The sequence below is a fragment of the Falco peregrinus genome, chromosome 2 (assembly GCF_023634155.1).
Source record: "Falco peregrinus isolate bFalPer1 chromosome 2, bFalPer1.pri, whole genome shotgun sequence".
NCBI lineage: Eukaryota > Metazoa > Chordata > Aves > Falconiformes > Falconidae > Falco > Falco peregrinus.
The window spans coordinates 84932279-84957768 of NC_073722.1; the positions used below are offsets into that span (position 1 = coordinate 84932279).

At 46.8% G+C, this 25490-nt stretch overlaps 2 protein-coding genes across 9 annotated transcripts in view; both read left to right on the forward strand.

Moving 5' to 3' along the window:
* The window catches only part of ULK1 (unc-51 like autophagy activating kinase 1), an 81970-nt gene extending 76164 nt beyond the window's left edge, over positions 1-5806 (forward strand). For all 7 annotated transcript variants that reach the window (XM_055795008.1, XM_055795011.1, XM_055795010.1 and 4 more), the window contains 3 exons: positions 217-374; positions 593-728; positions 2589-5806. In XM_055795008.1, the coding sequence (XP_055650983.1) occupies positions 217-374; positions 593-728; positions 2589-2644 (350 nt within the window). In that variant the 3' untranslated portion in view covers positions 2645-5806. The remainder of the gene's footprint in view (positions 1-216; positions 375-592; positions 729-2588) is intronic.
* A 3138-nt stretch (positions 5807-8944) lies between these two features.
* Positions 8945-16219, forward strand: PUS1 (pseudouridine synthase 1). 2 transcript variants are annotated; one of them, XM_055796174.1, is made up of 6 exons: positions 8945-9004; positions 9330-9551; positions 10977-11114; positions 11829-11931; positions 12196-12893; positions 15770-16219. In XM_055796174.1, exons 2-6 carry the CDS (start codon positions 9339-9341, stop codon positions 15818-15820), a joined length of 1203 nt encoding a protein of 400 aa, XP_055652149.1. In that variant the 5' UTR covers positions 8945-9004; positions 9330-9338; the 3' UTR covers positions 15821-16219. The 2 variants fall into 2 exon arrangements, with proteins under 2 accessions (XP_055652149.1, XP_055652148.1); XM_055796173.1 differs by lacking the exon at positions 8945-9004 and adding an exon at positions 9024-9225.
* Positions 16220-25490: the final 9271 nt, after the last annotated feature.

The following is a 25490-nucleotide window of genomic DNA, read 5'->3' on the forward strand; positions in this document are numbered from 1 at the left end:
TGTAGGTGTTGCCACGTGCAGGCTTATAACTGGTGAAGGTGACAGAGAAATGGAAAAAGACCCTGTTGGTGCAGCAAGTACCTCGCTGCTAGTCTTTTGGCTTTAATGTAACCCTGTCGTCTTGAAGTTACTCACTTGGAGTCCTGTGCATGGAGACTGGGGAGGCATAGGGAGAACTAGAAGTAGCACCTGAAGGATTTCTTTCCTTTACTCTAGTTGTGAAGAAGCTGAATGAGCTTTATAAATCCAGTGTATCATCCTGCCACTGCCTCAACATGAGACTCCAGAGGTTCTTCTTGGACAAACAGAAACTCATGGATCGGATCAACAGCATCACCGCAGAGAAGCTCATCTTCAGCTATGCTGTGCAAATGGTAATGACCATAGAGTGCCTGGGAGCAGGGTTAGCATGGGGCAAGTGCCAGGCGCTAGCGGTTCCTACTAGGAGCCTTAGCAGGTGGTTTGACTCAGGATGCTGTGTGCAGCCTCTGGAGGCTGGGTGAAGGAGGTGTTCATGCAGCTGAGGGGGCCGTGCTGGGAAAGCTGGGTCTGGTCCAGGAGTAACCTCTTGGCATGGGGTTGTTACCTGCAGGTGCAGTCTGCAGCCCTGGATGAGATGTTCCACCACAGAGAGGACTGCGCACAGAGGTACCACAAGGCTCTGCTGCTGATGGAGGGGCTCCTGAACATCATCACTGAACAGGGCGACATAGAAAACATCAATAAATGTGAGTGTTCGGTGACTTTTTTTGTTTTTTTCCCTCCCGCTAGAACGTGTGGGTCTTGGGCTGCGTGGCTCAGGAATTTCAGTACCCAGCATCCTTTGTTCCTTTGGCTACATCTTGGTGGACATAGCAGAGACTTCTGAGCTTGTTGCAGCTCCTCACAGCCTGGCCTCCTGCTTTCCCAGCAGGAAGGCTGTTAGAATTTTAGGTCTGTGTTCTGAGCCATATTTTGAGATCTTTCCATGCGGAGCAATTGCCAGGGCTTTGTTGGAGCTTTTGATGCGTGAAAGAACTCGCTGAAGGAAGTGGTTGGGCAACAGCAGGGGCCTGGACTTGGTTTCCATCCAGCACCATCCCTCTGACTGCGCAGTTCGCTTGGGAACGTGAAACCGCAGCAGCTGTTGGGCAGAGATGGCCGATCAGCACAGCGAAGGCTCCTTCCAGCGCATCTTTTGAAACAGGACTGCTCGCCTCTCTGGTGCCCCCGCCCCAGGCCAGGCCGAGAAGGCAGCAGACAAATATTTCTCTCACCAGCAAGTGCTTGCTGTAGCAGTGAAAGCTGAACTCTTGCCTACTTGCCATCATTTGGCTTCCCGTCCCCGGGACAGATGGAGCCCCTCTGCCTGCTGCTCCCAGCTGTCTCCTCTCTCCTGCTCTCCCTTTGTCGAGAGGGGCGTTGCTCCCTGCTGCTGCCAGCTCCGCCAGCCCCAGGTGGAGTGAAGGTGCCCTGCAGTCACCTCCTTGACCCTGTCAGAGGGGGCAGAGGGGTTGGGGCATGGGGCAGCCATCACCTGCTGGAGCAGTGCGGCTGGCCTGGGCTCTGTGCCACCCCGGCTAAGCCAGCCATCCGCAGCTGTGGGGAGAGGCCACAGCTGGCAGCACGTGCCTCCCCCCTCAGCAGCTACCGCCTGCCTGCCTTGGGCCAGTGTCCAGAGCGCTGCCAGGCTGCTCTAGTCATCTGTGTAGCCAGAGCTCTCGGAGAGGTAATGAGAGAAGGGATTTCTGGCTCGGGGGCAATCAGCCAGCTAATTATCACCAGCTTTCACAGCTGACGTGAGGCTTACTGAAGGAGAGCGGAGGGAGATTGGTGGGTAGTGTGTGGTACTGGAGGACTAAGTGAGCAGGGAATACTAAGTAGTTTCTATTGCGCTGTTTCTTACCAAACCTAAATCACATCTTTTGCCCAGAGATACAGTTAATGCATCTAACAGATTCCTTTTCCGTCTTGATGTCCCAATATTCCCTGTTTTACCCGGTGTTCCAGCTTCCCGATTGAGCTGTTCTCTGGTAGGCTGTAGTGAGTATGCATTTCATTTTAGATCTCAGGTATATGATTACTTACTCCTGAAAAGTAAAATGATAAACCTAGAAATACAGCAATGTCTTCCTCTGAGAGGAATTAATTCCACCAAACATGTGGCTTTTGAGAGGGTCTTGGGCTCAGACAGTGGGAATCTGGCACTGACCCTGCTGGGCTGGGCTGAGTCTCAGCTGTAAGCCATGACAAATGGCATTGGAGACCTTGAGTCATCTTGCCCGCTGGTAAAAGCCGCTCCAGTAACTAAAAGAGAATAAATTGTTCCCACTGGACGATGGTTGTTTATAACATCTTGATACCTCTGCCAGAGCTGCTGTCTCCCAGTTTTCGTTGTTAGATCTTCAATTATTCACCCCTTCGACCTGTCCCTTCCCGGCGCGGTGCTGGTCAGCCTGAATCAGTACCTGGTGGTCATCTCAAGAGGCTCTTGAATGTGCTGAAGTTCTGCCTTCCTGCCCGCAGTCTCCAGCATGTTCCAGTAGTCTTTGTATTGCCAGGAATATGAGAAGTCCATTCCTTTTGTTGTTGTTTTTTTTCCCTCCCAGGTAAACTGTGCATCGAGCGCAGGCTGTCGGCTCTGCTGTCAGGGTTCTGTGCCTGATGTCAGCGTCGTCGTTCTTCACGCACCTTGCCCCAGCGGATCACTGTTTCCAGTGGCCTACTGCTGTAGTGAGAAACGATTTTGGCAGTAGGAGACGTGGAGGATGAACTGCTCAGTGTTTTGTATTTTGACATTTTGGGAAGTTGTTCCACAGACTGGGATTCCTCTGTGGGGCTGTGTGACTGCCGCAAGCACACCTGCTTCCCTGCCCGAGGGCTGGGGTGAGGGCAGAGCCGGTGTGGAAAGGTTTCCCCTGTTGGCGGAGGGGATGAAGGATAGAAGTCTGCTTCTTTCCAGCACTTTGAAGGATGAGACTGCTGCCTGTCCCTCTTGCTTAAGAACAGGGTATTCCAGCGCTGTGTCCATTGCGGGCAATGGATGTGCTGAAACTGCTGGCTTCAGTTAATGTTGGAGGCTGTCGTTCAGAAATCAAGACCAGTCCATATACTTCCCCCACCCAGCTGAGAGCCGGACATCTCCAAGCTTCCTGGCAGCCTGAGGCTCCCTCCTTCCTCTCTTTGTCCCTCCCCACACGCGTTTATGCCTTGGAGTGCTTCCCGAACAGCGGAGAGCGGGGAGTCACTCCCTTGTGCCTGGACGTGGCTGGAGTCGCTCCCACTCACAGGCCCGGCGCGAGGTAGAGGGTGCATGGCCGCCCGGGGGGTCCGCGCCCATGGCTGCCCTGTGGGCTGCCCCTCTCCGGCCAGGTGAGCGACAGGGACAGGGCCTCCGCGCGGGAAGCAGCAGGACAGGCATTGTAACGCTGCTGTGCTTGTCGGAAGCCAAAATGATTCGTTCCTGCCCTGGTGCCCAGCTCAGCGGGACTGGTGTGAAAGGCTGCCGGCTGCCCGGCTTGGCCCGCCAGTACGTGTCGGGCAGGAGGGAGCATCTGCGCTGTCCTGCTTGCAGCTGTTGGCTTGAAAACCCCTTTCCTGGATCCCTCATCCCACCCCGAAACCAAGAACACTAGCTTTGTGAATCAAAGGAGCACTTTACACACTATGGGAACTTTGAGGAGTTGACTTTGCATCACACAACAACCCAGGAACATCACGACTGTTAGGAATGCTGTCCTTTTTATTCCTTTCCTTGCTTCCTGGTTGTTTTATTGCACTACGTGTGTGCGTATATTGATATGTATTCCTAAGGGTGAATATATATTGATATATATATATGGTTTGTGTGTAACTGTACGTATTTAACTGTACTGTATCTTGTGAGTGTGAGGCAAAAAGCACTGCGGAGTCTGTGCTGTTCCTCCTCCACACCAGGCGAAGCTGACTTGCAGTCTGGCAGCCAAGATTTGTTTTGGGTTTTAGGGTTTTGTTTTTGGTTTGGTTTTTTTTAATTTAAATGTTCTCTTAAGGACAGTCAGTATAAAGCTCCGTGCTTTTTAAGAGCTCAAGAACAGGCGTTAATATCCTACACACTTACAATTGGAAATGCGTTTTTTAAGAAGTTTTATTTGCTGCTTCATTTTTTTATAAAGAAATCTTGTAGTGTTCGGTTTTATGTTCAGCATTTCTTTTTAAGGAGACTGTAGCCAAACGAGACTGCGGGTGCGAGTGGCCAGAGTTCTGTGTGAGGCTGCGGATGCTGTGAGCATGTGTGTGAGAGGATAGCTGGCTGCCTTTCCGTCTGTCTGTGTGCGCATGTGTGTGTCTTAATTTATCAGTCATGGCAGTATTTTGTTAGCGCTGGGCAGAGAAGTATCTTTGAAAGCAACTTGAAACCTCAGGCTTTGTTTTTGGGGATTTCAAAATATTTTGCACATGGTGGTTAAGTCCTCATTGCTTTTTTTTTCTCTCAATATTGGCATTTTCAGTGTGATACTTTACAAGGGTTTCAGGAGCAACTCAGTTGACTTTGGAGGTGTCATCATCTTTGGTAACGTGGCTATTTCTGATCACAGAGCACAAATGCCAATAAAGAAATTTTTAAAATACTCCCCAGTTGCCCCAGCCAAGGAAGTTTAAGCATAGCTTTCACAAATGCTTCAGTATTGGGCCGCTGTTACATCATACGTTTGCAGTCTGCTGCTTCTGTGGCCATTTGTGCTTGTGCCTAGGAAAAAAAGACAGACACACAAAAAACGACAAAACCAACCAACCAGCCCCCCAGCCTGTGGACAGAAATGCCGAGGAGACCCAGACTGCTTCCGAAAGGCTGCTTTCTACCCGTTCTGCTAAGGGCTACGCTGCAGGCAGGAGCGGGGCGCCGGGCAGCAGCATGGAAGCGCTAAGCCAGGACTGACTCTGCAATACCGACACCCGCTGCGCACCCCGAACCTTCCCAGCGAGCCCCAGCCACGCGCCGGCAGCCTCCTGCAGGGTGCCGAGCCCCAGACCCACGGCTCTGCCACGGGCATGGGGACCCCTGCGTGTGGCAAGCTCAGCACTAACCTTCCAGCTGTACTTAATTACTTGAATGTCTCAAAATCGTCCACATTCAATGTATACAAGTATATCTTGCTCCAAAAAATCGTGGTTTACAGACTACAACCAATATATATGTATGTGTTTGTGTATATACATACAAGGATATGTGTGTGTATGTGTGTGTATGTCTATAGATACACACACAAACACAAACGTGTATATATATGTTTTCTCTCAATACTTGAAACTTAGCCACTGTGCTTGAATTTAAAAAAAAAAAAAAAAAGCTACAAAAAAACACAGGAAAAAAAAAATCCAAAAATGGGGGGGGGGGGGGGAACAAAAAAGAAAAATCAGGCAGGTGATTTATTTTGCCATCACTTTGGTGACTTTCTTTTTTATCTAACTGCATGTAGCGTGAAACCAACTTTTTTGGTGAAAAATATTTATTGCTTTGTAGACAATAAGGTATGCAAAAAACCAACAAAAACCACCCCAAAAGCCAACCCCCCACCATCATTGAAGTTGCTAGTGTAGTCCACCTGCTATTGTCATGGCTTTGTTACTGTTGCAGCGTGTGTGTCTAGCGTCTTAAATAGATTTCAAGAAACCTCAGTCTAATAAACATGTATCTTCAGGTTTGTGAGAGTGTATGATGATGGTCTTTATAAGGTAATGCTTGATACTTTGTCAACATTTTTTATTTGTGTTTGTGTGACCTTTTTTTTTGGCTTTAAATTGTACAACACCAATTTAAGAAAATAAAATTGATTTGAAATTGTTAGTGGCCTGTTTTCAGTACTTTATAAATCCAGTTAGTGCAGCGTCTGAGTGAGTTGCTTAATGCGTTTGGTTCACCAGCCCTGACTTTCAGGTGCGGAAGTGCCGCTGCCCCCCTTTTCACAGAGGTGAAGGTTGGGACATCGCCTAAAGCCACGAATGAAGCCTTTGAATTGAGTGGAGAAGCTGGAGCCAGTTTCTGGGTGGGAGATGTAGTCACTGGTCCATCTGTCCTTATTCCCTGGCTGTGCTCTCCTGCTGCTGTGGTGAGAAATGAGGGGGTAGCAGGACCTTCCCATCCAGTTGGATGCTTCAATTCTGTCCGTGTTTCGGTATTTGCAAGATCAGCCTGTTGGAGTTATTCATTACTCGGCATGCTGGAGCAGGGGTGTCTGATGGCCGCGTGGAGTGAGCACTGGGTGTAGGTTCGTGGTGGTGTTTTTCCAAGACCTAATAGTTATGCATTATATTAAACTCCAGTGGTTTTTTAATCAATACTTGGGAAGCTTGTTGCAGTACAAGATAGGTACCTACAGGTGAAGTGTGCGTATAGTGATACAGTTCAGGTATTTTTAATTAAGATTAAATGTTTTCCTGACATGTTTGTACTCATTGCATTTTGTTATCTGAAAGAATGGTGCGTGGCTTGGCATTCTTTTGTGGCATGGCTATGCAAAAAGTCACTGAGCGTGGCAAAAAGCACGAGGAGCAGGCTGGGAGCATTGGTCTGGACTTCAGGTGGTGCAGGGCAGGTGGTCGCAGTCCCTGCTCTGCCTGGATCGCAATGCTCTAGGATGGGAAGATAAGCTCGGCATTTGGGACATGAGAGGCCCTGGATAAATTAGCCCAGTCCTTCCACTCTTACAGTGACTTCAGCAGCAGAGGCATGAACTTTCAGGGGCCCGATACTGAAATTCCACTGAATACTTCCCGAAACTCCCCTTGCCAGACTGTGTGTTACCGTTGGCCGTGAAGGTCCCTGGGGATGGTCCTGCCCACCAGCCCCCGTGTGACCCCACACCACCCCGTGCAGTTACAGGGCTGGGTTGTGGTTTTGTAAGACCCTATTTCAAAATCTTAATTTACCGCAGCTGGAATTGTTTCTTCTCACTTGGCCCTGTTTATAACTTCAGTTTCCTGCCCCTGCCTTTCCCACCGTGGGGAACTGGGCACCACGTGTTCGCTCCATGAGGATGGGCCTGCCAGACAGCATGGGATCTGGCTGCTGCCGCTGCCGCCGGCTCGGTGCTGGGGGGCTGCTGCCCTGTTCCTGCGGAGCCCCCCCTGTGGCAGCACCCACAGCAGGGAGCACTGAGCCAGCTGCGCTTCAGTGGGCTGAGACGCATGGTGGGGCCTGGCCTGTGGCCCCCAGCAGCCCCCCGGCCATGCTCAGTGCTAACTCACTGACGGTGCTGGCGTTGCTTCAAGTCTGGCAGCTCAGCATCCTCAGGCCTTTGGGTTTTGGGGTTTTTTTGGGGGTTTTTTGTGTTGTTTTTTTAAGCACATAAAGCCGCCTTTTGTGGAAGACCCTTGTGTGTGTGTGTTCCCTGCGGCGTGGGATTGTGGTAAAGAATATATGCGTACAAGTTTCTGATGCTGAGGGTGAGGGAGGGGGATTCTTTTGAAGCTTCCTGTGAAGAAGTTTCAAGGCTCAGGTGGAAAGCCTGCAGCCAAGCGAGAGCCGGGCAGCTGAGCATCACACACACGGAGAAAGCACACAGCAGAGCCGTGGGGCTCTTCCATGGGCAGCAGCGCCAAGGGGGGTGCGCTGGCAGGGGGGGCAGAACAGAGGTTGACAGTCTCTTCTGAAAGTGCTGAACCACAGGGCCTGCACAGTTTGAAAGCACCGGTGGAAATTGCACAACTTTCTAGATATTGACTGTGACGTGATGCTGCTGTTTGATTCTAGGAGAAAACAAACCCAAGCAATACTTCCAGGGCTTTTGGCTTTGTTCCTGTGTTTTATATATAGTTCTCGGTAAGTACGTCAGCAAAAAACGTGCCCATTCAGCTCTGAAAGATCAGCGGTGAGTTAGTGACGTCAAGGGAGTGGAAGCGGGTGGGTGGGTGTTGAGCCAAGGTGATGGGAAGATGAATTACTCCACTTCTAGCTCATTTTATTTCACGAGGAGTTAACTCCTTCACTGCACATTGTGGCTTTGCAGAGTTTCGCTGGACGTCGCCGTTGTCCCCCGGCACAGTGGCACCCAGCCCTGCCCGCAGGATGGCGAGGGCTGTGCTGCAGGGAGCGCATCGGGCCCTGCAGGGCGGGCGCTGGTGCTCCCCAGTCGGACGCTGGTGGCCGGGTTGATTTCAGTGTGTTACCATTGACGTAGCACTGACAGTGGCTGCCGTTCTCTGGGCAAGGAACAGCACATCTTGCAGGGATACAAACTTCCCTGGGATGTTTCTGTTACAAACCCAGCATTTTTGGGGACAACAGAGTCGGAACCACCCCTGCCTTGGGAGCTGAAACCTGGCAAGGGGTTTGAATGCTGTCAGAAAACACATGAAGTAACGTGCTTCTCAGGATGAGCCTCAGCAGCTCATGTCAAACACAGGCTCCTTCCCTTGGCGTGGCAGAGGGTAACCGAGCTGCTCACATTGCCCTTTGCGAGCCCGGACTGGTGCCCGGGGGTGCCGGCGGTCCCTGGCCGTGGGTCCCCCCGCTAAGCAGCTGGCTGTCACAGCATGGCCCCCTGCTGCAGGAGTGGTCCCGGAGACACCGCCGGGCCTGCCGCACAGGGCTGCGTTCTGCGGGGCTGTGGCTCGGTGGGCTCGTGGCTCACCAGGCTCTGGCTCGCGGGGCTCGCGGCTCACAGGGCTGTGGCTCATGGGCCTTGTGGCCACAGCTTCTCGGTGCCCACTGGGTGCGGGAGGGCGCTGGCAGGGGCACGGTCACTGTGCCCCGGTGGGGAGTGACAGGCAGGTGGGGAAGGAAGGGGAAGGGAAGGGAAGGGAAGGGAAGGGGAAGGGCGGCCGCTGCTCCCCCGCGCAGGGCACCGCCACCAGCAGCGCTGCGCGGCGGGCCCCAGCACCGACGGGAGGGGCCCACGGCAGCTCGCGCACTGTGGGGGTGCTGGCCCCGCCCCCCGGGCCTGCCCCGCCCCTCCCGCCCCGCCCCGCCTGGTCCCCGCGCGGCCGCCGTAGCCGGCACGTGTCTCGCCGCGCCCGCGTGGTGGCGTCGCTGCGCAGCGACCGCGTAAGTGGCGGCGGCGGCGGCAGGGGCCGGGGCCGGGCTGGGGCTGGGATTGAGGGTGGTGGGCTAAGGGTGACGGCCGCGGGTTCCCCCGCCGGTTCCCCGCCGGTTTCTCCGCCCGGCACTCGGGAGCGATGCTGCGGTGGGCGCTGCGGGCTGTGAGCTGCGGCCTCTCCGCTGCCGGGAGCGCGGCGTGCGGCGGGCCCTGGCGCCGGCTGCGCAACGTGCGTACCCGCCGAGGGCCCCGTCCCCTCCGTCCCCTCCGTCCCCTCCGTCCCCTCCGTCCCCTCCGTCCCGCGCTGAGCCCCCCGCTGCTCTGTGCCCGCAGGTTGGCTCCATGGCGCAGGCCCCGGGCTTGGCGGCCGCCCAGGCGAAGCGGCTGAGGAGCAGCAGCGAGGCGGCGGCGCGGCCGGCGGAGAACGGGCATCGGGACAAGCGGCTGAAGGGCGGTGCGGACAGGGAAGGTGCGGAGGACCCGAATAAAAAGTCACCCAAAAGGAAGATCGTGCTGTTGATGGCGTATTCCGGGAAAGGCTACCACGGCATGCAGGTGTGTGGGCTGGCGGAGCACGGCCCGAACCAGGCACGGGGACTGAGCAGGGGCGCACCCGCGGCCTGGGGAGTGGGGCAGGGCCCCTGATGCGGCGGCTGGGCAGCAGCGCAAATGACACGTCGGTGGCTCATCTTTGGTATCTGGTGGCTCCAGTGAGCCAGCCTTTAGCACAGAGCATCGGCAGGAGACCTGTCAGAACCAGCTGCAGCAGGGGAGGGAGATGGGAGCGCGGGCACTGCTGCTGTGTCAGAACCGGCGGCGCTGCCCGGCTATCGCCTGGTGACCCGTCCCGCCTCTGCTCAGAGCACTGCGCTTCAGAGCCGTCGGGCCAAGGGTCTCTTAGGTTAGACCTCAAGTTGTCCCACTAGGCACAGATTCGGGACAACTGAGCTGTGTATTTGAATGAAACAGGTTAGCTTCCATGTTGCCATCTCTTGTACTTTTAAAAAGGTTATCTGTATTTGAAGGCATTTTAAAGTCCTTTTTCTGATGCGCTCTAGTGGGGTGGCCTGTAGCAATTTAGAAACAGGAAAACTGTTGCAAGACTTGCGTGTGGAAGAAAGGGATGCTGCTTTGTTGTAGCAGCAGCATCCCAGCGGTGCCCAGCAGCAGCCCCGTCCCCAGGGAGTGTTGCAGCAAGAGGAGGATGTTGCTCCACCTGCTGCCCCTCTCGGCGCGCTGCAAGCTCCGCACGCGCTCCCGAGGCGTTCTTTAAAATCTCCACGGGGTAATTGATAAGATCGCACACAGACAGAGAAGGGAATTTTTCATGTTTGTACAACAAAGTAGATTTGTTCAACAGCAGTAAGCCTGAGGCACTTAGCACGGATGTGCCCATAAGCATATCGGCTTTGCTGCTTTCCTGACTGAATGGTGTGTGTCAAGGGTGTGTGCTTTGCAGCCTTGCATGAAAGCGGAGTTGTGCATTGTTGTTACAGCTCATCTGTGAGATGAGTGTAGAAGTCACTGGAGAAAACCATAGTCTGCGTTACACAACAGCTTGGGTGAACTGAGCAAAAGAACCGAATCTAATTTCTAGAAGCAGAATTTGCAGAGGCTATGTTTGGAGCAGCAGCTATTAACTTGCAGGCACTGGAACAGCGTTTCATTGGTGCTGTTCCATGCAGTTGAAGGAATTGGTAAAAAATTCTATTGCAGAAATATTGCACGGTGAAGTTAGAAATAATCCGTTGCTTGCAACGACGGTAAAAGGTAAGTTGGAATGTAGGTATTTTATTAACACTCCGGTAAAATACGGTTAGTTTTGTTAGAGAATGGCAGTGGTTTTAGGACTGTGAAGAGAAGGCTTTTAAAGAATTTCACAACAATGTCTGATTAACAAGATTTTTCAGTTATCATTTTCAGTTATGTAATTATTACTGTTTGTCCTATTTCTTATTTTTACTGTGTATCCTCTTCTAGAGAAATGTGGGATCTTCACAGTTCAGGACAATTGAAGATGACTTAGTATCTGCCCTTGTTCAGTCAGGCTGCATCCCGGAAAACCACGGGGAAGATATGAAGAAGATGTCTTTTCAGCGGTGCGCTCGAACGGATAAGGTGCGTTGGATAGGGCCTGTGCGCTCATAAACTCTGGTGTACCCTCGCCGCTGCTACTGGGTTGACTAGTAAAAGTGTTGGCTGAAGTGAGATCCAATAGCAAATACTGTTCGCAGGGAATGTTGCTTGAAACTTCTCCTTTCATCCACTACTAAACTTGCGTACAAACAAACATTTAGAAAGCTCAGGATATTGATTAGATGGTATTTGTAAAGCTGGTGCTTCATACCTAAAGTTTGTGTTTGTCACCTTCATCTGCTTCAGCCTGCCAGCCTGCTGCTGCTCCTTGTTGTTGCTGCCTGGTTGATGCGGTGCTTGAGAGTTTAGCTGCATCTCTGTTGTTTTTAAGCCTGCCACAGTGGGGTTCTATGTCTGAACTGGAGTTTGTGGCTGATACTGCATATAAGTAATTTCTTTTCAGTTGGTGGTTTACTTAATAGCAGTCAAATACAGTGCGGTGTCATGGAAGGGAGCACAGTGTTCTGCTGTCGAATGTTGCTGAGATGCTGTATGGCTGTACACCGCCATCAGGTCTTCCAGGAGTACTCTGACTTGGGTTTCTCCCTGTGGCCTTGCCTTCGCCTGGCTGCAGCCTGAAATGACCAGTGAGAAAAAGGGATAAATTTGTTCTTTGGCTGTTACAGTTCTGCAAGTGCTACCCCAGAGCTGCCAAGGTACAGAATTACATGTTTGTTTGTTCTGTGGTTCTTGTAGGGGGTGTCTGCAGCTGGACAGATTGTGTCGCTAAAGGTCAGGCTAATAGATGACATCTTAGAAAAGATCAATAACCATCTTCCTTCTCACATCAGAATTCTGGGTAAGGATACTGGAATGGGCAGAGAAAATGTTTTCAAGGAAGAGCTTTCTCCTGCACAAGGTCTCTCCCTTACCATTATAATTTTACTCATAAGCAGTTTTAATATAAATCCATATGTTTTGGTTAGTTTGAAATTAGAGTCCTATAAAATAAATACATCTTTTGATTGTATTTTATTTGAAAAATGTTCTTGTTGGTAGGAGCGAGATCACAATTGGGTTGTAACCTACTGATTCAAAAACCTAATGTCACTTTTAAAACAAGGTCTGAAGAGAGTGACGGGGGGATTCAACTCCAAGAACAAATGTGATGCCAGAACGTACTCTTACATGCTGCCAACGTTTGCCTTTGCCCATAAAGACCATGATGTGCAAGAAGAGGTTTATCGACTGGACAAAGAGACTCTTGAAAAAGTCAATAAACTGCTTGCATGCTATAAAGGAACGCATAACTTCCATAACTTCACATCTCAGAAGGGACCCAGGGACCCCAGTGCCAAGCGGTACATAATGGAGATGTACTGTGGGGAGCCGTTTGTGAGGGAAAATGTAGAATTTGCAGTGATCAAAGTGAAAGGTCAGAGTTTCATGATGCACCAAATAAGGAAGATGATTGGGCTGGTGATAGCTATTGTGAAAGGTTATGCCGCCGAGTCTATCATAGAGCGCAGCTGGGGAGAGGAGAAAGTAGATGTCCCCAAAGCCCCAGGACTTGGGCTGGTCTTGGAAAGAGTACACTTTGAAAAATACAACAGGCGTTTTGGAAATGATGGACTGCATGAGCCACTGGAGTGGACAGAGGAGGAGGAGAAGATTGCTCTTTTCAAAGAGCAGTATATCTATCCTACCATTATCAACACAGAAAGGGAGGAGAAATCCATGGCAAACTGGCTAAACACCCTCCCCATTCATGACTTCAACTCTTCTGCTGTTGGGATGCAAGCTGACAACAAAAGTTCAAAGGTAATGATTGAAGCCATTATTTTATCAAATGGAAGCCGTCAAGTTGAAGTGGCTTTTCCCTTAGTAACGTTTTTATTTTCCATGAATATGCCATGGAAGATGACAGGCATCTGGAGTATGATGTGTAGTTATCTTTTCCATCTTTGAGCACTTGATGATGGTGGAATGAACTATGCAAAGTTACTTTTGCAGGGTTTTGCGTGGGGCAGCTGAGGGCAGGAGGAAGGAATGCCTTAAAGCACAGGCCAATTTGCAGAATTATAAACTGGCAACAGGAACTGTGGACGCCTTACCAGCCTTTGCTATTGTGAAGCTGTTTGAGAGACTAGTTTTCGGCTTGACAATTTGCCTTTAAATACCAGCTCTGGTATTTATTATCTGGTATTAAATACCAAAACCACTCTGATTTTGGGCTAATTCTTTTTGTGTAATGCACTGTTCACTAGGTAAGATTTGGAACTGAGGAAATTTTAGGGCCGTTGGGTTTTTTTTCAGGTAAACCTGCCATGAGCTCAAAATAGGTCCTCAGAGCAACTCCTACTGAATAAAGTAGTGGAACCTTATTTCTGACAACAGGAACTGCTGTCAGCTGGAAGTTGCAATAGAACAAAGGCATAGAATAAGTTTTCAACAGAAAGAAAATGTCAGTTTAAGTTAGGGGTTTTTTTCTGGTTGAGATGTAGAATAACCTCACAAGAAAAAGAGTAAAAAGATGTTTGGGGCATGCTACAAGTAGGTTGGAAACCACATGAGGAATCTGAAGTTAAAATCACAAAGTATTTATTTAAATTAACAACTGCTGGAGTGATTTAAAATACAATAGTGCTTGATTGGACGAGTCCCTCGTCAATCTGATCTGACTTTGAAGCAAGTCCTGCTGGAGTCTTACCACCAAGCACCATTAACAGACAAACTAATGCCCTAACTACAACAAGATCGAGCATTCCAACGTGCTCTGTTGATCCAACCCAGGTGCGCTCACTAGAAAGATTTAAATCTGTAAAAGGAACTCGGCAAACACAAGGCCCAACTGTTTACCAAAAACATAGCCTTCAGCCTAACGAGTATTGAAGGTGATGCCTGCCCAGTGACACCATGTTCAACAGCCGCGATATCCTAACCGTGCAAAGGTAGTGCAATCAATTGTCCCATAAATCGAGACCTGTATGAATGGCTAAATGAGGTCTTAACTGTCTCTTACAGATAATCAGTGAAATTGATCTTCCTGTGCAAAAGCAGGAATAAACCCATAAGATGAGAAGACCCTGTGGAACTTAAAAATCAATAACCACCACGCACTAAATCTAAGCATACTAGGCACACCACACCCGCAGTGCTGGCCTACAATTTTTCGGTTGCGGAATACCTCACAGTCCTGTGTGTGATTCAGTTTTGTCAGAAGGCTGGCAAATTCTTGAAGGACGAATCATGGGCAGGGCTAAAACTTCTGTGCAGTGCAGCACATAAGAAAATAATGACCTTTTCTTCACTTAATGGAGTCCTTAAAATTACTTTCATTTTGTGTAGCTAATGATCTTGCTCTGAAGAGCATTAGGTTTAATCCCAACTCTGCTTTTTTTTTTTGTTTTGAGTATGAGAAAGAGTTTCGACATAGAAAATTTACAGCCTTGTTGAATGGTACAAGCAAGATAGCAGAAATTTCTCAGGATTATTTTTGTACCTGTGGTAATTGTTTTTCTGAGGTATAGTGCTGTATGAGGACATTTGTGACGGGAGGTTATGACAAATGCCACATTAGTTTGGTTAAATGGGACTTGAGGAGACCATGTGGTGCAGAGAGTCAGAGGTCTTGATGGTAATGTTGACAGGACTTAACTGCTGACAGGTTCCGAATCGCTGATGTATTGCTAGCAGGAGGCAGGTCTGCTTGCTTTAGATAAACTTGACCGAATACAGTCCGGGCATCACAGTTGGCACAAGCTGTGTGGAGAAGGATAAATAAGGGATGATATGACAGACTCCTTTGAGAATCTGCAGGCTGTTTGCACTTCAATGAGCTGTGCTTGCTGTTACAAAGTCAACTGTCTCAGTCTCAGAATGTGTTTTGTAGTAGGATATTAAATTGTCAATTTTAAATTCATGGGATTTGGAGGTTTATGTTTTCAGCAAGTAGGGGTGAGGAAAAAAGAGTAACTACAGACATATTGTTATGTTAGCCTTTCTTTGTAAAATCCTTTGATGCCAATCATACCAGTCAAAATACTTACTTCAAAAAATTACAGAACCCCCTCAAATTTATCACACCATATTGACTCACCTGTGAAGGAGTGGCTCCCAGTTAAGAACTCAGACTTTGCTTTCCTTGTAAGTTGCTAACATTTGTAGTGTTTCCCCTATACTACTTTGTACGACTGATTTAATTTTTAAACAAGTATTAATGAGCCCTTGCATATCTCTAGTAGAGTTTGGACATAAATTCTTTGCAGCAGACAAAAGTTCTCAAATCTGGCTTTAGACAATATAACAAATGTAGCTTTTGAGGGTCTTGCATGAAAAAAACACTTGTTAACTTGTCTCACCTGTGTTGTTTTAAACATCACTATTTCATGCTATTATCACACTTTTAAGTTACCCACATACTGGAGGTTGTAATCATACAGTTGTAAATATAAATGAGAAGAAATCTCTTCTCTGCTGAGTGTAATCCAACATACAGGGGTTTTTTTTGCTACAAGAAGCATTATTGGTATACCATCACAGAAGTTTGTTATAATAGATAGGTCTAAGACATGAAGTTGGGATCTAGCCCCATTTTCTTACACTTTTGGAGAAGTTTAAAATCAATGTCTTTGATTTGGGTCGGTCTCTAGAAATAAATGAAATATTGACAAACCATTTTTCATTTGACTTTACAGAACAGCAGCGATCTGGAAGGCAGTGATGGTTGTGATGATGATTCCGACTGAGCCAGTAAGTGGCTGGACGTGGGGCCCTTGCTGCCTGCAGTTCCCTTTGTCTACAAAAAAGTGGCCTTTCTAAATCCAGGAATACAGTAAATGGGTTTGTGTGCTTGCAGAACATGAACTGGATGCCCAGGAGAAACTGGGTGGGGAAGATGCTGCAGCAGAAAACGTAAAAGAAGCTTTTTATACTACTGACTCATTCACCTGACTGATATACTTGAACACAGTGTAATGAGAAAGAAGCTTTCTAAAAGAATCTTGTAATGCAGGATATCTTAATTGCTATGTGAATAACATTTTTATTACATGTTTACCTGGGAAATAGTATTTTAAATATGTATGATCTCTACATAAAGATGGGGCAAATAATTTTAATACACTCTTTTATTATATTATTATGAAGTTATGACTCCATGAACTTTTGATTATTTTTTTTGTTGTTATTTTCTTGGCCTTTACTTAACCTGATCTCTAAACACTTTAAGCTTTTATTTTCCATGTCATCCGTGACTTTCCTGTGAAACAACACACATGGGTTAGGAACTCATTATAATGCTGACTGCTGTGAACTCTTGGTATTGAAACAATTTTTCTGTGTTTTCTAAAGCTTTGCAAGTATGAAAGAAATAATTCCTTACTTGGTGAGAGGTCTCAATTTTGGAACATGGACTGAATGATATATTTCAAGATGTGACCTTTTCTTTGGGAGGTGTCATCCCCCCAGTATTACCCACATGCTTGGGCAGACTGGAGAACGTAGATCCACAGCTCTGTGGGTAACGGGGCCTTTGCTGCCTGAGGTGTTTCACACACCTGAGTTTGAGGCATGAGGAGAATCGGTTGGTTCATGGTTAGAACGGCAGTTCAAAGTGCGCAGCCATGGATGTTCTAGCGTTGCCTGTGGTGGATTGCTAAATGTGTTGCTGCAGGTTTAGTATTTTAGTTTTTAGTGGGAACTACCTAGCCATCTGCTAGATTTGGGGTTGAAGCAACCTAGCACATGTGAAAGGAACGGTGCTGACTTCCTCTGGGCTTTAATCAAGTCTGCCTTTGCTGTCCGTGTGTGAACTCTTAATTCCCGTCAAGCTGCTCAGAATAATGTGCAATGATATGGGAGGCACATGTCTGAGGACCGTCTTCCTTTAGGAACCAGTTTTAATTTTGCTTTGGGGACCTGCATACTCTGGAGTTCTTGTTCTCCTTTCCCCAGCTCCGGTTTGACAACTTGCTCCTGTTTTCAGCCTTCGGTGGAGGTGGTGGAAGAAGCAGCTGGGGAGGCAGCAGCCCTGGGGCCCTCCCTGCCCGTAGAGCACTGGGGCAGAGGCGGCCGAGGCTCCCCAAGCACACGGGGCTGGTACAGGTGCCTGACGCGCTTCCTGAGCTGGCTCTGCACAGAGGCTTGCTTTGTGATGTGGCAGCCACAGAAAAGGAGTCAGCTCTAGGTTCTTTCATTCAGTAGTTTCTGGCCAAAGCCTCTAATTTACTGCTGCTTCTAGAATTTTGTTTGGGGGTTTTTTGTGTGGTTTTAGGTTGGTTTTTTTCCCCCTAGAGTACAGCTGTCCTTTAAAAAGGGATGTGGTTGTTTATCTGGGGTTTAGCTGGGAGTTTTTTATTTTATTGTGAAGGCCTTGCTCTGTTTGGTCTATTTTGTGAGAGCAAGTGTCTATATATGTGCTGGAGAGAGAGATCCTGCCTTGATTTTTCGTTCCTGTCCCTTGCTGGAGCACTCGTTTGCATTAGTCCTCCCTCCAAAGCGCTCTCTTTCTATTCCTTTCCATCTGACAAAAAACCAACCTTTTTTCTTATAATAAAGGCCCCCAAACTGACATGTACCTCAGCTGAACTCCGTGAGAACTGTTCATAGCCTTTAAGGAAAACAAAATAACTTTCAAAAAACCCAGTGTATTTATTGCCTCTTGGCGTGCATGCTGTTTTATTTCAAGAGGATTATTAATTTGGTGTTTCCGTGCAGGAGCTGAATAAAAGAAAACCTAAAAGGAAGGTGGGAGGGGTGTGAACGCTGCGGGGGCCCCGCTGGGCGGGCGCGGCGCGGCTCACGGGGCGGGGGGGGCGGAGGCGCAGGCTGGGCCGGGGCCTGAGGGGCCGCGTCCGTCCCGGGCCCTCCCGGCCGCAGGGGGTGGCCGCCCGCCACAACTCGAAGGGGCCGTGCGGTCCGCCCGCCCCAGCCCCAGCGCCCGCTATCTCACGGGACGGTGCCGCTTGGTGCCCGGGCGGCGGCCTGGCCGCGGGGGCCGCTGTAGTGACTGCGCCGGCGGAGTGCGTGAGGGGCCGGGGCCGGGGCCGCGCTGTCTCGCTGAGGCGGCTGAGGGGGCGCTCGCCCGCCCCGCTGTGCGCGCCCAGGCGCCGTGCCGGGGCCGGTGAGCCGGGCGTTAGGCTGCGGCTCTGCTCCCCCCGGGGCGGCCGAGGCGCTGGGCCAGGCGCCTCCTCCCCGCCTGGGGTAGCGCGGCCCCGTGCGCCGGCGGGCGGCATTCCTGAGGACACGATGCGGCCGCTGGGCCCGTCCCCCGCCGCGGGGCTCGGCGCTGCGCTGCCGCCGCGCTTCTGCCGGGGGAACTTTATCTCCGCGCCGAAGGCTCCTCACAGCCCGGCCAGCGGCGCTGCGGCCCCGGCCGGCTTCGCAAGGCAGCGCCGGGACCCCGAAGGGATGAGCCGTTCCGCCGCTTGGGGGCAGCGCCCCGGGGCCGAGCTGGGGGGCGGCCTGTGCCCGGCGCCCGCCCGGCGCCCCCCCGCGCCCTGCGCCTTCGAAGGCCAAAGGGACGCAGTCAGGACTCGGCAGGTGCCGCCGGAGCCCTTGTGTCTCGCTGCTAGAAATAAAGTGACTGGATAAACCTCCTGGAACGGCGAACTGGGGCGGCTGCGCGGGGCTGGAAGGCCGGTGGCCGTGGGGGTGACCCTCCTTCCACCCCTTGGGCAGGAGGCTGTCCTGTGACCCCAAAAACCATTTCACAGCAAAATAAAGAGCATGTAAAAGTGAAATCAAAGGTAAATGTGGACAGAGCTTTGGAAGTGGTAGACCGATGCACCATTTTATTGTTAATGAGATTACTTTATTAGGTTAACTTTATTTTAGTTCCAAAATAGTACCTCACATATAGACTCGTAATTAGTTTTGATAGCAGTTTAAAAAAAGTGTCATGACCTTTAAAATAACACTGGTACATTTAGTACAGATATTAATGATTTATTACAAAGTATTTACAGTCAAATGTGAGTTTTAAGCTTTGTAATTAAAGATAATTGCTTTAATGAGCTCTTCTGTAATTGTAACATTATATCTATTACCAATTATTATGTGATTTAAAAACCCTCTGGAGAAAATCTTAGAAATCTTAGCGAGCACTGCACATCTCATTTTTCATGCATCGGCCTTAAATTTATACCCTCTGTGCCTAATTTGTTGTTTTCCTTAACTGATGTTGCGTGAAATTTTTCCTTTTCGGGCCTTTGATACCCTGATAGGGACTGATTCCCTAGCTAGCACCTCTCCGTAGGATGCTGTTAAAAGCGATCTTTGTGTTGTCAGGTTACAGAGTGGGTAAGTACATCCTAGACTCGTGCTGATTAATTTGCATCTTTATAGCTCTTAGGTGTGCAGTTGTATTGTAGTACGACAGAAACTTGATTTGACCAACTAGGTCACAGTCTGTACTGCTACTTTCTTTGGTTCTTTTTTGTATTCCACTATTTTAATCACTGAAATTGCAATTTTTAGAAGTTTTTCTGCAGGTGAGTGCCTCCTGTTCCTCACATGGTTCAAGAGATTAGTCAGGAGCAAAACCAATGGCAAAATGGACCAAACTTGTCAGGTTTGCATAGTTCCTTACCTGCTCCGCACAGCAGGAACCCAGCTTTTCCTCAGCAGGTACAACCAGCAGACTGTAATAATAAGCATGTGATTTTGGTCCCAACTCCGGTTCCCATAGAGCAACAGATATCAGATTTGCATATTATATTGTATGTGGCTTTGAACAGCTGGTTTTTGTGTATTGTAATTGCTGTTGTCATCTGTTTCTGCTCAGTTACATAGTCTGTCTGAACGCTGGGAAGAGAGTATCCTCAGAAACAGAGTGGCAACGTATCTCGTTAAGAAAGTCTAGACAAGATTAACTTTGGGCACTTCACTGCTACTTTCCCTTGAAATTTTAGTTCTATGAAGAACATATCTGTTTATGTCATTTGTGATGACTACCAGACTCTCAATTTAAATATTCTTGTGCTGGATTTTTGTTTTCATTGAATCAAAACAATACCATGCTTCAAAGTAAATTTCATGTATGTGTGGAAGGTTGCAGGTAAGTATGTGAGAAGATGCAGCAAGAGAACAGTGTGCAAACCTCACACTGTGTCCTGGCAGCGTTGTCCTTTGTGTTTTGTATTAAGCCTTTGTGGATGACAGAATTTATTACCTCAACCTAGGGAGAAACAAGGAAACAATTTCAGTAGGTTTTGCAAAAGACTTTACCAGACACTAATAACTGATTTCAGATAGCCATTGTATCACACAGCTGGGTATAAATCCTTCTTTACAGCAAAACTTTGTGCTCATTTAAATTTAGAGTGCTCTGTAGACAGCTGTATCTCTCTTTTGATTTTAATTAGTGATGCAGACATGCCATGTGATTTTTACTGAAGAAAGAAAAGGAATGAGAAGGAATCGGGCAGATTCTCTAGAGAAGCAGGGTTTGTTCTTGTAATGAAATTCTAGAAGGAGATTTAATTAAACAGAATGAATTATTTTAAGTTTTTATGCAGCACACTTAAAATAAGGGGGGAGGAATCCCAGTGAAAATTTGTGCTGCTTGTGCTTACTTGCCAGCAGTTGCAGGATGCTTGCATGTATTAATAAAAATGCCACAAACTAAATGCATTTTTATATGGACTTTCTTGAGAATTCTGTCCATCTGCCATCTGGAAGAGCATTCCAATTTTGTGAAAAGCCCTGCTCTTCTGATGAGATCTAGAGGTACTGTATTTTAGGAGGTAAAAATAAAGTTGCCAAGACTGGGTACCACTGCATCCCAAACTTCCCTATTGATTTACATAATACTACTGCATCCCAAAGTCCTTGAGAGACTTTACATAAATCTGCACAAGATGTGTTATTCATTGTCATTTAATAAAGGGCAACTTCAGACAGCATAGAATGTTTCCAAGGACTGAATAAGCATTTCTATGGCTTGTTCAGCTAACATTGTTCACAGTGTCTCTGTCTTGGTTTTACATTGTGCAGTAGGAAATGTAACTTTAATTTTGTTTACTTGAAGGAAAATTAAATTCTGCAGCAGATAACAACACTGAGGAAAGAAGGTTTGTGGTCTCTGAAATGTCTACCCAAATTCCAAGAGGCCCTCTGGCACAAACCACACCATGATCATCTTTTGGAAGATATGTAGTGGATGGCAACTGACTTTGTTCGAGGACAAAAGATGGAGGATGACAACTTCCAAGAGAGTAATGTGAATTCAATATTTTCAGCCAGAAAAGTGGGGGGAGAATAGGCAGCATTTTCATTGTTAGGACACAATTGCTGCAGGTGTGCGAGTTTTTGTTTGCCTTTCCACTGTGTTAGTAAAGTTTGGGCAGTACTCCTAAAGGGATTTTATTTTTTTCATTCTTTAGTAATACACTTTTTAGATAGAACAGAATAAAAACTTAAAATGATTTTATGGTTTTATTAAGTTGATTTTAATTGTGGCTCATCATCATGAGGATACGATACTTCCTAAGGAAATATGCAAGAAAAGAGAAACAAGTGAGGGCAGTTGCTGCTTTTACTGCTAGGGAAATTGAACATTTCTGGTCCACCATTAGACAGGTGAATATGAAAAAAACCCCAAACATTAAAAGTCTAAAGAGGTACTGAATAAAAACCTATTGGACCATAACAAGGAGAATCTTACAACTGAGCTTTGCTCAGCCCACGTGGTGAGTATTATCTGTTGGTAAAGATAGCTTCATGTTGTGGTTGCATGAATAATTTCAGGCCTTATATATATGTCATGAAGGAAAGTGCTTCACTAATCCTAGTTGATGCAGTTGGCTCGCTGTGGATGTTGAAGTTTTGATGTGAGTTATTCTTTAGTAGCTCTCTCTTTATGTGGATGACTTCTATTCATGGTCAGTTTTGTACATGCTACTTTTTTCTTTGAGTGCTCTGCATTGTAGCCATGTCTGATGCCTGTCTTCCTGTTGAAGAAATGTTAAATAATTCATAACTGTATTTGTCCTGTCCAGAGGAGTAGGAAGGGCATAGTTAAGGTGTGTACAGTTCTGGAGATGAGAAGCTGTAATGCATTCCACAGTTTTTCAACTATAGTCTGTTAACTTTAACTATAGTTTGTTGAAGGTAGATTGCAAGGGAATTTTATCTGGTTTTTTTCTAGTGATTTCAGCAATACTAGAGGCTGAAGAAAGACAGGACAAGGCTAAAACAGTAGCATTATGTGTCCTGGGAAATGTATCTAGTTACTCCTTGATGCCTGCTGGAAAAATGATTTTGGGGTGGAGGAACAGGGTGAGTGTCAAAGGCTTGTGAAGGAAGTAAGGTTAATGTAGCAAGGTGGGAATGGATGAGTCTGGAACGCCAGTTCTACGAAGACAAATGTTTTAATCACACGCATTGACTTAACTGCAGAGCTTGTAATTTGAGGGTGCTGTCCTGTTTTTGACTCTAGGTAACAAGAGTGTAATACTCTTATTTTCATCGTGTAGGTTGCTGAAACCTTTTAAAGTAACGGCAGCTGCTCTCTGCAAAATCACATGACACTTGGCTCTTCCACGTTGTGGTTTCATTCTGGCATCAGCTGCAAGCTGTTTAATCATGCTCAGATAATGTGTTATTATTGCTACTGGTTTTTATGTTTTATTGCAACTGAATTGTAGTAGAATATTTCTTTAGGGTTTTTTTTCCTTTTTTTTTTTCCTGTCTATTTTTTTTTTTTATAACTTAAGCATGCAGATGGTCTCTCTTTGATGTGATTGAGATGGAAAACAAAATTACTCACTATGAAGCACAAACACTGCCAAAACTGAAAGTGACTAGGAAGCTTATTGAAGAAATCTACTGTTCTCCTTTGACACCCAGACTTGAACCAGCGAAGCTCAAGTCAGGTAGGTATGCAGTGTTCCAGTGACTGATTGCTTTTAACTAACAGGTGAAAATTATTAATAATTGTGAGGGCTGAGAGTTCAGTCAGAAGCATTTGTTTTTCTCGCTGTTTTTTGTTTCCAGACTGATCACTGCTGTATGCCAGTCTTCTGAGGGAAAGCAGACTGCTTTTTACCACTTAATAGTTCTTTTCATTTACAAAGGCTTAAGGGTGATCTTTCCTGACAAACTCAATGGAGTTGAAGTCTGTTGTGGTTTTGATCAAACAGTGGAAGTGACTTCTGCAGTAGAGTTTCCTAAGCAGAATAATTAAATCTTTTCCTTCTTGTTAATTTAAAGTCTATGGTATTTCTGCAAAGAACTTAAAGAAATGGGGGGGCATTGGGAAGGAGGGGAAGAAAAAATAGGTGTTCTGCTAAATTTTGACCTTTTTAGTTTTGCTTTTGACTCCTCTCCGAAGAGCAGTTGGGAGGGTTTATTTTTGAGTCTTGGGGCGAATGTATTTCTGCTGTGGAGCAATGCAGACTTCAACATTTTACAATAAATTAACCTGATAAAATAAGCAGGTGGTTTCTGAAGCCCAAGGCAGCTTGTGTAACACATGGCTGTAGCAGGTGACGAGGAGGATGTCCTGCACTACTTCTGTCCCTTCTGCCAGAAGGGAGCTTTGTCAGTTAATGACATTAAGAATTGGAAGTGATAGCTAAAATATATATATATATATATGTATGTAAAGCAGAAAAAACCCTCATTCTTTTGCCATTTAGACACCTTTAGATTCCCAGAAGTAGTGTACACAAACCAGTTATTGTGAAATCAGCGTTTAAGATTGCAGTGTATTTTTAAAACCAGACTGCCTGAACATGCATGGAAGTAGAGATGCCCTGTTTTTTTGACTTATATTGCACCTAGCCATAGTTAAGATTTGCTCTTAACTAAGTTAAGTTCGATCCTTATTAGCATCTTTTGGGAGTTTTCTTGCTGCCTCCAGACTCCAAAGATGATTAAGGAATATGGGAGATCTGTCATGCTTGTACTCCTCCATCTAACCTTTCAGAGAAGAGCGGAGCCTCAGAGCATTTGATGTACTTGCATTTTACAGTATATTGTGTTTCTTTTGTGTGTTGAGAGAAGCAGAATCCTTCCTGCTGTATACTCTGCAGCTGGATACCTCTTCTAGCTCAGATTACTGACTAAAAATAACTATTTGCTTTTTAAGTTGATTTTTGTATTAGGGTGAAGGGATTACAACTTCTAATATATGGGGTTTGTATGTGTAGAAAGGCAATTTGTTAATTTGTAGGTTATTTACACCTGTGCAGTATGGACACAAACCCAAAGGTTGGACTAGAGACTTCTCAAGGTCTCAGTTGCAGCAGACAGTGGGCACAGCAAGAGTTACAGCAGAATATCGTGAGAAAATACAAAGATGACAACCCCTTGCCAAGTCTTCAGAAAATCAGTGTAGGAAAGGTGAGCTATACATATAAAAAAACCATTGCTTTCTGGTTTGCTGTCCTTTTTTTTTTTTTTTTTTTTAATATTGCTTGAATTTGGGGAAGAAATGAGGTCATACTCAATACATTTGTGCATTATATATTTGAATATCAAGTTCCATTAGCAGTTTTCTAACAGGAATTCACTCACAAAATCAAAACAAAATTCCTTATTATCTCTGTCTGTCTTTTACAAGCAGAATGATACGATTGTGCAAACACTGGAAAATTTGCTGGCAGCGGTGTTGGTCTCTGGCTATAGATCTTAACGAAACTCTTGTCAGACCTGACCTACAGTGTGTGAGACAGCTTTTCACACACATCATTCTTAACTGCCCAGATGTAGGCATCATCACTGTCCCATTCTCTGAGTCTCTGCTGAGCCACTACTAAAGATCATTATTAACTGAGTCTTTTTTATATGATGCAGCCCTTTGGAACAGACTGTTTTCAGATGGTTGGGGCCGTAGTGGAGTTGTTTCAAGCACACTCTTTTTCAGGCCTTTTCTAAATTCTCTACATTTTGATTTCAGCTGTGTACAGTATAAGTTTTTGCATGGTTGAATGGGAAGCATTGTGTATGAAGAGAGACTGAAAATTATATCTGATAATTATTCTTTTGTGGTGTTAATGGTTCTAAGAACTTCTTTCATTGCTAAAATCAAATCATGCAGGAAAAGATCTCTTAATCTGTGGTTGTTTTCCAAAAAAATTCTGCTTAAAATATACCTGTGCATTGTTGAAGCCTTTGCAAAGTTTGTACATTGTCAAATCAAATGAGTACACATGCAAAATACCAATCAAACTGTATCTAGGAAATAAAACAAGGCAACTCATTTATCACTTTTAGCATTTTACAATCCCTTCGTTACCTCTTACTTTATTTGTTCGACAAGGGGAAGTTTCTGGCCAACCTGAAAACGTATCAGTCATAACTAATAAATATCAGTACCCCCCTTTACTTGGGAGTTTGGAAAAATCAACTTGCCACTGTTGTCCTGGATAATATCCTCTACTAATGTTCCCTAGTTTTATTCTATTTGATACA